Below are 14,604 nucleotides of genomic sequence, written 5' to 3'. Positions count from 1 at the left end.
GTACACACAGTTGGTTCCCATCAATGCATTCTTCTATTTCTTCTATGGAATTGTGTAATGACATGTTTGTATCGCAGGGGGCGCTGTCAGAACACCCCTTATTCACAGAACAGTTTAGTGTAGAAAGGTGATTCATGTTGAACAAACTCACTGTTGTCGTCTCGTCTGTCGTGTTCGTGTAATATCATTTAATAATGAACATGGGTCTCTCAGATATGAATATGATATCTGGCTTGTAGTTGTAACTTGTAACTCAATTTCACTCGCCATCTACAGTCTACGTAGAATAACGGTTTCAGGAAGCATTTTCAATTTAGATTTGCTTTAAAAAATAATGCACAAGTGGGCCACTTGAAGTGGCTATGATATTTGATTTTATATTCGATAGAACGTTAAAAACTAGCAGTTGTGTGCAGCAGATCTGGATTTGAACATGGGGCAACTTAACCGAGGGTTCCGAAGGGGCAGGTAATGGTGCAGTGGGGGTCCCTGATGGGGTCTCCTCCCTCAGCTAAATTAGTTAATCAGTTGTAGTTTCGTACGGGGGTCCGCGGCCCAAATTAATTTGGAAATCGAGGGTCCTTGTCTCCTTGACGTCATGAGAAAGTTTGAGAGCCCTTCTAACCATGCTAGTTCTACGGCCGTCGCGTACCCACCACACACACACACACACACGCTCACTTCCACGCACGGCACTACGTGCACGCACGTCTTCTCCCCCAGCTCAGCTCGGTCCGTGTGTATTATTGCTGCTCTCGCACCATCCACCATGGGGAGTTAAGGGCAAGACGACGGGGCTGTTTTCCTTCGTATGGTTCCTACCTGAAAGCTGTCCTTATGCCGCGTTTTGGACTCCACAGCTCGCGCCAGTATCCCCAATGCAGCGGATTACGGGGAGCGGGCTTTCAGAGACGGTAGGACGCGCACTTTGGTGAAAAACATGAGACGTTCACGTAGCTTGCTAACTAAACTAGCTAACAAGGCTAGCTGGCTGCGAGTCATAAATATGCCATGGATACGTCGGTGAGCTCACAACTAAGCGCCATCTAGCGGAAGTGCGTTTGGACCAAACACCGCGAAAGAGCGCTAGTGATTTATTTAACCAACACACGTTGACGCCGGGATTTTGTTTATAACTATCAAAAATGGACACATCAGCCGATGCACAAGCTGACAACCGCTTCGCGATGCGACGCGTTGTGAGTTTGAAGATCGGCTGTTTTGAGTGTTTTCGCTATTTGCCGTAAAGTGAAACAGGTCTTAATTGCTTAAACCGGTGGAGACGTGGAGTACTGCTAGTACTACATAATAAACTTCATACGTTGTCCGCTGACGATGGCATTTAAGGTTCTGTTTAATATATACAATTATATATGTAAAGAAAATGGAATGATAAAATGGGCTAAAGACATTTCGTTGTAACCGGCTAGGGCCCCACGAGACAACACTAGACTGAACACACGCACGTTAGTTGGCGACGTCACGGACCGGCCCTTGTTATCTTTATTCTAGGCTAGCTGGCGCTGCGGCCAACCGCATCCAACAGGGTGAAGAAGGGGAAAAAACGTGCCCTCGCTTTCTTCTGTTGTTTGATCTCTGTTCCCAGTGATGTGTTAAGGTTATAGTGCAGCCATTACCAGAGACTACTTTGAGCGTAGTGTGGATAAAACGTGAAAAGTCGTTGTTGCCGAAGTGTAGTGGTTTTGAACTAATGCTTCACACACAGGCCCGTCTTGTGTGGTTGTAGAGTTTGTTTCTATACCCATCCCCCACCGTCTTTGCAGGCCAAGATGAATGAGATTCTCACTTCAAAGCACCGTGGCACTGCTGGTGGCATTGGTCTTATGCAAGGTTAGCTATATAGTTAACATTTGCTGCTCTACCCCTGGCTAGCCAAGTGATCTCGTCTCACGTGGAATTTCAATTTGTTTTGCCACCTGCTAACATTAGCCACTTCGCTAGCTGTCTGGAAAGATAAACAAATTCTCTTGCTAGCCATCACTTGTCAATTTACTGCTCACACAGCCCCACTGAGATCTATCCTTTTTTATTTCGTTGTGGCGTGCACTGCTAGCTACCAGCAAGTAACTTAGACTTGGGACTATAAACATAACCGGATCGTTATGTTAACAAACGTATAGTTATCAGTATGTTTATGTAGCTAACGTACATGACTGCAGTTCTAAAGTTATTCTGCGTTTGTGTTGGTCAAGGCCAAACAAACATTATGAATCATTATTCACCATATTGTTATTGTCACATTCTCCATTTGTTTTGGTTTGATGATGGATCATATAATAGTCTTTAGAGGAGATGATGATGGACACAACTGTATTTATTTAGCATCATGTCACTGATCTGTCACTGATATCTCCCCTATTTGTGTATCAACTATCATTTCTCCTTTTTTTTCTTAGGGAGAATTGTTTGTCAGCAGAATTTTTGCTAGAGGGGAAGATCTGACCTCTGCGTCTTGGAATCAGAGACATGAGTGTCGTCAGAGAATTACATGGGATTGGGTACCGGGGTGGGGTTGTGGCCTCTCTGGGTGGCCCCACCCACTTTACAGAGGATGCTCCACGGCCCCCTGTCCCCGGTGAGGAGGGATCTGATTTGGACCCCCCAGTCCAGTCAGCTTGTACCCGTCCAAACATTCTCTCCCAGACCCTCTACCACCCCCCACCTTCCTCCTCATCTAAAATGGCTGATCTGCCTAGCTACACACCATCTTCATCGTCTGCAACTCCCCGGCGCCCTGACCTGGACTTGGGCTATGAACCTGAAGGCTCGGCCTCGCCAACACCACCTTACCTGAAGTGGGCAGAGTCCCTTCATTCTCTACTGGATGACCAGGAAGGAATACAGCTGTTCCGTAACTTCCTGTGCCAGGAAGGGTGTGCAGACCTTCTTGACTTCTGGTTTGCCTGCTCGGGGTTCCGAAAGACCGGTCAGGAGAAGAGGGCTAAGCTGGCCAAGGCCATTTACAGGAAGTACATTGTAGATGGTAGTGGGATTGTATCCAGACAGATCAAGCCAGCCACCAAGAGCTTCATCAGAGATTGTGTGGTGAGGCCACATCCAGACCCTGCAATGTTTGAACAGGTGAGATATGATAGTTATGAATGAATAAGAGAATTTGGCAGTGATGCATGTCGTTCGGAAAAGGCCACCATACATCAGCGCCGGGATTTCTTTCAAAATAGGAGCTCGGGGTGCCGGGCAGATATTGCAGCTTTTACTCTGAAAGCCGGTGGCTTCCGTTCAGTCCAAAAACCGGGAGGCATAATGTTGCTTGCCTACCTCGCTATGATTACGATCGAGTCTCTCTAGAAGCGTTAATATTTTAAACGAGAGGCATGTTGAAGTCAGAAATGAAGATCGAAGTATAGCCATCTGGTCAAAACCACGGAGAGCTCCCTAGATTAGGAGAGACAAGCCTTTCTTTCTGAGCGCTAAACAAGGAATATATTTTTTCATGTCGGAATTTGTCTTATCAATGAAAAAGCACTAGGAAGTGTGTACACGTCCACTGGATCCATCGGGTGGATTAGTTATGACGGTTCCACACGTCGTACGGTCTGAATCTTAACATTACATTTTTTACAGTTATTGGGAAAAGTTAAAGAATTTAGCAACAAATCATGTTGTGACAAAGAAAATGACAGCTGGGTATGTTTCCTACAAGGACTGTAATTTGACCCTCTCATGAAATGACTAGGGCAATTTGAAATGCATCCAAGTACAGTTAAGTGAAATGTGTGTGTCCATCCCAGGCCCAGACAGAGATCCAGACCACCATGGAAGAGAACACCTACCCTTTGTTCCTCAAGTCGGATCTATATCTGGAGTACACTCGGACGGGAGGGGAGAGCCCCAAGCCTAACCCCAGTGATCAGAGCCCTTCTTCAGGGACACCCAAGCCTGTTCCGGGGTACTTACCTACGCTTGCTGAGGATGAAGAGTGGAGGTGAGTTGAATTAGGTACTTGGTGTTGCTGTAACATTAGTGTGACTGTTTCTCGCCGTTTTGACTAAGCATCAAATGCTGTGAATCATTTCTTAAAGGTAGTGTAAGTGATTTTCTTTAGTTAAAATAAGTATAATTTAAAAGCTTCACATTGTGATAGTACTCATTGCTATATAGTGTTTGCTGGAGAGACATGGAGAACGGAGTCTCCATGTCTCTCCAGCTTTTTATTAAACAGAAAATGCTTTTTCAGAAACTGAAACTGGGATATAAATTTGATCCAGTCAGGATAGAGAACGCAGTCAGGATACAGATTCAGCAAGTGGAATTGTAAGTGATGACGCAAAGAAATGAGCAGAAAATTGGAACTGGAAGACAAAAAATTAAGTTCATAAATAGGGGTGCAGTACTTAGTTCAGACTAGTCATTGGTCCGACAAACGACAACCTACCTCAAACTATAACCGCAAACCGGGGTTGTGGCTCTTTCGGAGCGTGAACTCTGGGGGGAGGGGAGGGGGGAAAAAAAGGGGGAAAATTTTTCGAAAAAAGTTATGCAATATTTTCATGTGTGAAAAAGTAATAAAAAAACTTTGATCAAAAAAAAAAAACTATAACCGCAAGCACGGGAGCAGCGCATGTTCGAGCGGTTCCCGCATGTCGGACTAATGCTCCGTCAGAATTAGCCCTTCACTAAGTCCCTCCCCAACCCATCCTTGTCCGATAGGCACGTTAGCAGCGAAGAAAGCTTGACCTGCATAGCAACCGTTCGTAAACTATTTGGATTGGCATTGGACAATTGCTTTTTGGGGTGGGATTTAGTGGGCTAATTACGTGTCGATCCCCATAAATAGATACTCTCTCCTGATTGGCACCTACCTGAAAATGTATTTTCTGTTAATGAAAAAAATACTGAATTAGAGAGGCAGGGAAACCCCTGTTACTGAACAACCACTATAGCAATGATTACTATCATACCTTTTTACAAAAAACTTTTTGTTTTAACCAAAAAATATTACTTTAATAATGCACAGGTTGCCACAGACGTTATAACGAGATTTGATAAATAAGCATTAATCCAGAGTTTAAAAAAAAGCACTTCCTCAATTTTTATGTGCATGTGCCGAGATATGCTATTTTGAATGTCATTTTTATCTTAGATGCGGGGGAGGGGGATTGAGGGAAATGGAGGACGAAGAGGAGTGTGGAGACACACCAGCCAGTAGACTTACTCACAGACTGTTGATGGAGACTGCACCGCAGAGAAACTCATCCAACCGGAGGCGGTCGGAGACCAGGGAGTTCAGGTGTGTTCATCATGAAAAATCTAGAATGTTTGTGGAATTTAACCACCATATACTTTTAACAGATGCTGAAAGATACAAAGGTGTACACTGGCGAATGTAATTTCTTTAGCACAAATCTCTATGTTCACACAATATCCTGTTTGTTCACCGTCAGGCCATGGAAAGAGCCGGTAAACCCATACTATGTGAACATGGGCTATGCTTGCGCTCCTGCAACCAGTGCTAACGACAGCGAGCAACAGAGTATGTCCAGCGATGCAGACACGCTTTCACTGACCGACAGCAGTGTGTAAGTAAAAATACACATTTAGACAGACACATTTATACAAGGTAATGGGTCCTGATCTGATCTACATTTGTCTGTTTGTGGATATAGACAGACTTGATATTAACACTTCTGTGTATCTTTTCCCTCTGTTTGTGTCTTTGCAGAGATGGTATTCCTCCATATAGATATCGTAAGCAGCATCGTAGAGAGATGCATGAAAGTGCCAAAGCCAATGGACGTGTGCCCCTACCTCATATACCTGTAAGTAATACTATTGATTTAACCCCATGTGTACAAGCAAAACACCAAACTACTACTACTTTGCTTTAAAATATTAAAGCAAAATTACCCTTTGCTAGAGGTTTGATTTGTGTAGTTCCTGGGGATGCAGTGGTTCTCATTCATATTTGAACATTATAGTTTGCCATTCCCAGTTCAGCATTTTAAGTTTTACAATTCGATTTAGCGTTGCAACTGTACTTCTTACTGCCAAATGTGTCACTGGAAACCCCTTAAGGCAAGTCAGTGCAACGTTGTCGCTCGCCAAAAAAGCTAATCTGGAAGCATTGTGGCGAGTTAGTAAGTTAGTACACAACAGACCTGAAGCATTGTGGCGAGTTAGTAAGTTAGTACACAACAGACCTGAAGCATTGTGGCGAGTTAGTAAGCATTGTGGCGAGTTAGCAAGCATTGTGGCGAGTTAGTAAGCTTGTACACAACAGACCTGCCTGCCAACCTGTGTGCATTCTGCACACGCAAAAATGCCGGTGATGTCCTTGTGAGTTTGACGCACTGCTCAAGTATGTGCACAGAGCACAGATCTTTGCAACGCCATCTTGTATATTTCTGTCTCTCTCGTCTATCTGTCTGTCTCTGTCGCTGATTCTTGCTCTTTACCTCTCTGCGTGTATTTAGCTGGAAAATGTTGTACATGCTTATTATTACTACAAAACGACAGATTAAATCAGGACACATCAGAATGTTTCGCCCCGATGAAGAGATGCATGGTCGAAACATCTGGTTGCCTTTTAATTAAATAAAGGCCATTCCTTTTTTAACCTTTTGAGTGCCCGGATCGTCTGTTGTTTTATCAATCAGAACTTTGACTGTGTTCCTTACAAATAATATTGAAGTATCTTGATGTAAGGAAAATGTGGTGAGCTGCAGATTCCTTCCACACCATTTTTTTACACCCCACCCCTTCACTCTTCTTTTCAGTCTTACATAATTAATCACATTAGTAAAATCTGCCCAGTCTACTTACACTCTTCATCCAAATGCCTAACATTACTTTCTGGCCACAGTGGCCTTGCTCTTTCAGCTTAGACTTGTTTGGCGAAATCATTATGTGTTGATGTTAATGATGATGATTCAATAATAGGCAGTGAGAACGTTGCTGTAAACTGTAAAATGGCGTCAACATCTCATATTTAGAATCTAATTTACGGCGAGCAACTTTGAGGGTTTCATGACGTGTGTGTGTGTGTGTGTGTGTGTGTGTGTGTGCGTGTGCGTGTGCGTGCAGCGCACGTACCGCATGCCAAAGGACATCCACGTGGAGCCAGAGAGGTTTGCAGCTGAGCTCATCAGCAGGCTGGAGACAGTTCTACGAGAGCGAGATGCCCAGGAGAGACTAGAGGAGAGGCTGAAGAGAGTCCGTCTGGTGAGCAGAATTAAGAGTGTGTGTGGGTGTGGGTTTGGGTCTGGGTGTGGATTATTATTTCAAACCTTTGCCTTGATTATTATTAGAATATAAAAGATCACACCCGTGTGAAGTGAGGGGCGCTCTTATCATACATCATTCCGACCAATCACAATTTGCATCCTCAACCTTCGTCTTCAATGTTTGTGTTTACACAAACACTCAAAGCTGGCCATTCATTGTCAATGGCATTCAATGTTTGTGTTAACACAATGTTTGTGTGTGCACAAACCCTCAAAGCTAGTGCCCCTCAAAAACATGTTTTTAAAGAGTGAAAATAGCAAATCTTCTATTTTCTAATTAATTTTGTCGAATCTATTCAAAATGTTTCACGTCGATTCGTTATAACCGAAAAGCAAGGTTTTTCTTTATATTTGCATAAATATTTGAATATTTGTATTGATATATTCTGTTAATTTCCAGCGCAAAGCTTTACTCTCGGGTACTAATGAATGTTTATTTTCACTTCCAAACAGGAGGAAGAGGGCGATGACGCCGACATCTCTGTTGCAACCTCGATGTCCTCCCACAGCATACCACTCTCCCTCCCCCCATCTTCCTTTCCGCCGCTCTATGGTGCCCGTTATTCGGAGACCACCGCCAACACGGCAACAGCGGCCACCTACGGGGGTCTGGTTGCTATGGAGGATTCCCACGACGATGACCCCGAGTCCATCTTGGATGAGCATGTGCAGCGTGTGATGAAAACGCCGGGCTGCCAGTCGCCTGGGGCGACCAACACCAGTTTGGGAGGTGGGCGGCACTCTCCCCCGAAGGCATCACGTTCTCCTGACGGAGGGAGCGCCCCGCATCACTATGCACCCTCTCACTACCCTCCCCACCGAGGGGGGGTGCACGGCCTGCCTGCTGCAGGGGTCAAAGGTAGGAACACTGGGCTCGAAGGTAGATGCACTGTTTTTGTTTTGGCTATTTATTTTCCCCTAATCGGAATATTATATTTTCAACATGGCACCACTGCAAAGCCTGTTCTCAGCATGGCTGTAGTTCAGGACATGGGCTGGCTCTGGCTGGGCCAGTTCTGGAGAAGCAGTTTCCACTGAAAGAACCTTGAAAGGTTCTTAAAAATCACACCTGTGTGAACTGAGCAGTGCAACTATACATGTATTGTTATAGTTACTGCAGGGCTTAAAGTTCTCAGTCCTGGTGACTGATTTCAGTCCTGAGGATTTCATAGGGGTCATTTTATGAGATCAGTGCAGATTTGCAAAAAATCATTTTCAGTCTTGGGATTTTTTTAGCTTTAAGCCCTGTTACTGTACTGTGCTCTGTAGTGTACTGTGTGGGGGTCCCCGGAACATCCAGTGGTGCTACTTTACTCTGTGCTGTACTCTACTGGCCACGTTAGGTGTTGCAGCTGACCGTGCATACATAAAACACACATTGCTGCGTAATGGAGCGGTTAGGCACGCTCGAAATGTGAAGCTACAATATAGAAGTCAGCAGCAGGCTTGCTGCAACAAAATGTGGGGGCAACAAAATGTGCCAAACCGATCCTCATTTCTCTGTGGCTCTGCCGCTTAATAATGACAGAGCGCCTGTGTGTGCACGTCCAGTCCTCTTCCCCGCCTCAGCCTGCCCAAGTCTAGCAGTGAAATGTGTTTTTATACAGCCTCCGTTACGTTGAGTGGTAATGTTTGATGTGACCGTGTATCCATAGCTATTGCTACACTTATCTTTGTGATTAGCAGTAGCAATAGCACTTGTGGTTTCACGTGAAGGTTTCAACTCGACATGTCGTCGCAGTGAACTAATGAATGATCGCGGATTCGCGGCTGGATGTTTTTGCACAGGTTACATTTGACGTTGTTTTAATGTTAAATGCTGTGTATGCGGCTAGCTCTATGTCTGTGACCCATTGTAGTGCTTTGAAAACACAGCTGTAACACCAAAATTCTGGAGAGATTGTAGCGAAGACCACGCCAACCACAGTCATATCTTCTGGTCTTGCCCTGTATTGAAAAAGTGCTGGGACAAAATTGGAAAGGAAATGACACAGGTCCTAAAAATTACGTAGAGACCAACCATGAGTACATCCTGTTGGGGAAAATTCCAAATGGAATTGTTCAACCCGAAGACAAGTATCTTATCTTATCTCGCAATACTAAGATTAACGGCCCTTAAACTTATAGCAAAAGACTGGCGCCAAAAACCAAGACCCAGGGTAGAGAATTGGAGGGAACTAACGGAACAAATTAAAGTAATGGAGCAGTTAACATTAAAATTAAAATTAGAGGAAATCTTGATAGGGGTATCACTCTGTGGTGTAAATGGAAATTTAATTTGGAAGTCGGGGAGTGGATGGTGTGGGACCATAACATAAACTAAGAATTTGAAAATCTGGCACCCCAGTTTAACTAAAAGCACAGTTTAAAATCTAACGGGAATAAAATATCTAAGAAGTGTCAACAACCATACAGGGATAGCACCTTTTATTTTTTGTTTTTTGTTTTCCCTTAGGCAATTTTGGCCTGCAAAAACCTAAAAAAGAATGTATTAGATGACAATTAATTTAAATAAGGGTTTCGGCTCTCTGCCCATGCTTAATGCCTACAGTGTTTTTGTTTCCTTTTTATGTGTATATTGATACTAGGTATGTTAAGCTATGCTAGCTTCTGCTATGTCTTTTCTTCTCTTTATCGTATACATTTTTTCGCTATGTTATTGTTTCTGTTTGTTGTATCTGTATGACAACACCGTGGTGTTCACAAAAAAAATTAATATAAAGTAAAAAAAGAAAACACCGCTGTATGTCTCTGAGTTCTGCTGCCGTTTCCCGCTTCACAACCTTTCAAAAGTTCCTATAAAGTGAAGCATGGATTGGCATTTGGCACATGCATTCAGTAAAGGCAACCTTGGGAAAACAACATTTTACCACCCCCAAAATGTGTGTGCGCTGCGTGTCCCATGTTATTAATTTATGATTTATTTTCACTGCTGTAGAGATTATGTGAAAGCGAGAATTAAATGCTGTACCAACTTATGATTTGACAATTTCAGGAGTGTTTTTCTTTTCTCAAAAGTGTTCACAACTTTTGTGTTGCAATACTTCAGCCCTATTTGATACGGATAAGTTGGTATAGAGGACGTGGATCCAGTATGCCCTCGTGAACCTGTCATTGTTGTCTGTCACAGGGGCACATCACCACAAGCAGCCCTACCACCACAAAGGAAGAGAGGGGCAGGAAGAGGCAGGGTCACGGCCCCAGGCCAACTTTCTCTGGAACGGAGACCCAGCCAACCAGTATGCAGGGAGGGGTCGCAACTATGCAGATGGCGCTGGAGCCAGCACGCTTGAGGGAATGGGCAACAGGTTGGTCCCATGTGTACATCTCATGTGAACATTTATCAGGTCAGTAAGTGTGCTCTCTCTCCTCTATTTGGATTACTTAAACTTGTGTCTCTGTGTCTTTTGTCTGTATCGCAGTAGTAAAGGTAGCACACTATCAAGGCGGGGCTGTAAGAAAAGCGAGTTGTCTGGTAAAGGTGACGAGGGCGGACGTGGTGTTGTGGAAGCCCAGGTACCTCTGGAGGACATGGAGAGGAACCAGAAGATTCTGCAATGGATGATGGAGGGAGAGGCGCTCAGACACAAGAAGAGCACACATAGGTCAGTTCCACATAACATCCCTATCATGGTCATTTCTACTCGCATCGCAGCAGTGGCTCAGGACTCAGGAGATGGTGGTCGCCTAGGCTTCGGAAGATTCCTTGCTCCCATTGAGTGTTTGTGTGGATAGAAGTGCTTTGCATCGGAACACTAAAAAGATGCTATATAAATGTAGTCCACATGTAGACCTTTATAACCGATAAACTATGAGGAGGGGTGCACATAACGTTTTGGGCTAGTTCTCGGGAGCACCTGGAGATTTTTCTTGGTATGCTGTACGCACCCTAAAATATTGTTTTATATACAAACACAGGTCTTCATGACCAAATAGGAGGCTATAATGCAAGCGTTTCAGTTCATATGGAAACACAGCCATATGAATATTTACCTAGTAACACTATAAATAAGTTGTTGGTCCTGGCGGCGGTACGTAAGAGCGCTTTTTTGGTTGATCAGACCCAGGGACCCAGGCAGGGACCCAGGGACACACATTGCTGGACAATGGAGTGGCTGCACCACAAAAAAATGCTTTATCTTTTTTGTAACCGGTTTCTTGTTAAATTTCAGCACATCCTCATTCTTTCTCTCTCTCTCTCCCCCCCAGTGGTAGCACAAGTGGCTCCAGGAGGACAACTGGCAGTTCAGAGTCTCCAAGGCCGACCTCAGTGGAGCGTCCAGGGGCCGTCCACCCCTGGGTTTCTGCCCAGTTGCGGAACAACCCCTCGTCATTGGTCTCGCCCTCCATCCCCTGCTCTTCGTCCGCCCAAGTCCAGCCCTCACATCCTTTCATCCAAGACCCAGCCATGCCCCCCAATCCAGCTCCCAACCCCCTCACTCAGCTGGAAGAGGCTAGGCGGAGACTGGAGGAGGAAAGGAGGAGGAACGCAATATTGCAGGCCAAACAGAGGTAGGAATCTGTGCATGTGTGTGTGCATGTAGACATGTACAATACATGTCCTTTTGTTGACCTGATTTAATATGTTTACCCGAGTGAGGGGTATGATGTTCAAGAGACCCGAAACCCTGATGACCTTGGGATACATCACTGAAGATACGTCTCAGTTGCATCCAGGCGATGTTATTTTCGTTCCGACATTGAAATGTTATTTGTCTGTCCAAGTTTGCTCCAGTGCCTTCCTTCTTCTATTGACATGTATGTTACTTTCCTTCTTTCTCTTAGGCATAAGTCTGGCAAACGACAGGTGTGTGAGAATGTGACGGTAGCGTACTATTTTTGTGGAGAGCCAATCCCATACCGGACATCAGTCAAAGGGCGCGTGGTAACATTAGGCCAGTTCAAAGAGCTGCTTACCAAAAAGGGCCTCTACAGGTGAGAATTTAAAACGGAAATAAATCAAAATAAATCGATTTCATTTTGTGCCTTTTTGAAAGATATGATGTGTTCTCTTCAGAATATGATGTGTACTCTTAAATGTCTTACTGACGTCTTTGAAGAAGGTATGAATTGTGTTAATTTTGTGTTTGTCTGTGTATGTGCAGGTTCTACTTCAAAAAGGTGAGCGATGAGTTCGACTGCGGGGTGGTGTTTGAGGAGGTTCGTGAGGATGATGCCATCTTGCCCATCTTCGAGGAGAAGATCATTGGGAAGGTAGAGAAGGTTGACTGAACAGGAAGCGGAAATGGAAATTGGAAAAGGAGATACACCGGCACAAGGAGGATCTTAGAAGAGGATAAACCTGAAGACTTGGGAATAAAGACTGAGCACAACGAGGAATTGAGCGACAGAAAGTGGACAGATGGAAACTGGAACGTGCAACAGAAGAAGCGATACTAGGAGGCATAATATAGACATGGCAAAACATGGAGAATTGAGGGCAGGGTTGTTTGGTCTTGAGTGATTGAGGCGTTGTTGGCATTCACTCAAACCTACATAAAGAGCAAACGCCTGGTGGATGGAAGAGGAGGGGAGGAATGGAACACAAGTGTATTTCATCTGTCTTTTGTCTCTAGTGGGTATATTTCAGGAGGACTGTTGAAAAAGCTAGAATCTAACCAGTCTTCCATGTTCACGACGTTGGGTGGACGGTGTGAGGGATGGCTGGATGGAGAGAGGTTAAACTAGTCTTCCACTTCCAGTGCTCGGGAGGAATCCCTCCTCCGCAGACCATTACTGATGCTGCTACATTACCATGGTGACTAAACGGTGCTTGGGACAGTAATTAATGCAGCTATGTTCCATTCTGGATTATTGCTGCCTAACACACTGTTCCTGATCAGCTAGTGTGCAAGAGGAGAGGGATAATCCCCCCCACCCTTGTTTTTTCCTTCTTTTTCTAACAGAACATTGCCTGCCTCTCCTCTTGTTTACGTCGTTGCCTCATAACAGGAACACTCACCCCTGATTCATAGATGTCATCTAGTGATTGTATCACACCATTGTGTTCAATGACAGCAGTTCTCTACCGTACATAACTTGTTTACCAAAGCTACATATTTTTTATATGATGCTGCGCATACAGAGCAAGTATCCTTACTATGTGTTCTCATTTTATTAGCATTGTGTACAGGGCAGGTACTATTAGGTGTTGTTAACACCCTACACTCGTGTCAGATCTCAATTTGCTGTTGTATATTTGTGTATGTTAAAATTTGGAATGTAGTCGTTAGTCCTTTTAGGGCTCCCCCTTATACCCGTATCCTGTACCCCAATTCTATACTGTTTACATTGGGATGTGCCCTAGCATTCTACCTGACAATGAATTTTAAAAACAAGAATAGCTGTAGCCATAGTTTTCAATTCCATTCTTTGATAATTTTGGAACGGGTGGTGCTCACTATAGACATGCCACCCTGGACCTGGAACATAGTGTCTTATTCACTCCAGAGGATCACATTATGTTATTTTGCACCTCAACTATAATACCCTGTCGACTTAACTCCAAACTCAATGTAGGTGCCTGCCTGTCTTTCCGGCCAGTGCCATTACTATCTACAAGGTGTGCGTGTGAATGTGTGCGTGACTGTGTGTGTGCCTGTGTGCGTGCGCCTGTGTGTGTGTGTGTGTGTGTGTGTGTGTTCCTGAACCCTGCCAAAGAGAATATTAGGAATGCCTACCTTTTTGTGTCACTATGAATTCCCTCAGTGTCCAATGTAATGTTTCAACTGGAAAATTACTGGATTCTTCTGCTGCTCCCATCCCAAATGTCCAAATTGTAAATGTAGATTTTAAACACTACAGCAAATGTACACCCAACCTAATTCAATATAATAGAGAATGACCTTGAGGCCAGAACACCAGACCCGACAAAACGACATACATTCACGTCATGCCAGCAAATTAACAGCTGAATGTACGTTGTTATTAATGTGGGGTGTTTTCTTGCTTGCATTCTCCATGTCTTTAAATGATTCACTTCATACATTGTCACTATGAGAAATCTTCAGTGTTACTTTTAAGGCAAATTTATACTTTATTGAATGGCCGCATCGCTTGATGGGAAAAAAAGAAAAGAAAAAGCAGCCGTTCGACAAAGTATAAGTTAACCCGTAGTCGATGGCCAGAATAAGTCTGTACAATTTCTGTACTGATGCTAATGAATGTGCTCTTAAGAGGGCAAAGAGGTCTTCCTGTAATGTCAAATAGAATTTGTCATGGGTGTGGCCTGGTAAGGGAAAAGATACAATGGGGAAAATGTATTTGTCCTTAATTCAACCCATTATGCCTTCAATATGAAATGGAAATTTTTAGATATGTATTTGTTTATAAAAAAAAA

The 14,604-nt window shown here is 44.0% G+C and overlaps 1 protein-coding gene across 1 annotated transcript; it reads left to right on the top strand.

Annotated features, from left to right (window-relative positions):
- The first annotated feature begins 692 nt into the window (after nt 1-692).
- On the top strand, nt 693-14,214 carry LOC308313345 (axin-1-like). The gene is given in 14 exon segments (XM_080760436.1): nt 693-914; nt 2,418-2,521; nt 2,523-3,102; nt 3,774-3,967; nt 5,126-5,272; nt 5,427-5,561; nt 5,705-5,801; nt 7,066-7,203; nt 7,719-8,124; nt 10,396-10,573; nt 10,688-10,870; nt 11,475-11,777; nt 12,051-12,200; nt 12,371-14,214. Coding segments are annotated over 14 exon segments (2,778 nt in total). The 5' UTR covers nt 693-878; the 3' UTR covers nt 12,498-14,214.
- The last annotated feature ends 390 nt before the right edge of the window (nt 14,215-14,604 follow it).

This window comes from Protomyctophum bolini (assembly GCF_963924005.1).
Source record: "Protomyctophum bolini genome assembly, chromosome: 3".
In the NCBI taxonomy this organism is placed as follows: domain Eukaryota; kingdom Metazoa; phylum Chordata; class Actinopteri; order Myctophiformes; family Myctophidae; genus Protomyctophum; species Protomyctophum bolini.
Note: the sequence above shows the minus strand (reverse complement) of the source record. Positions and strands in the feature narration are given on the sequence as shown.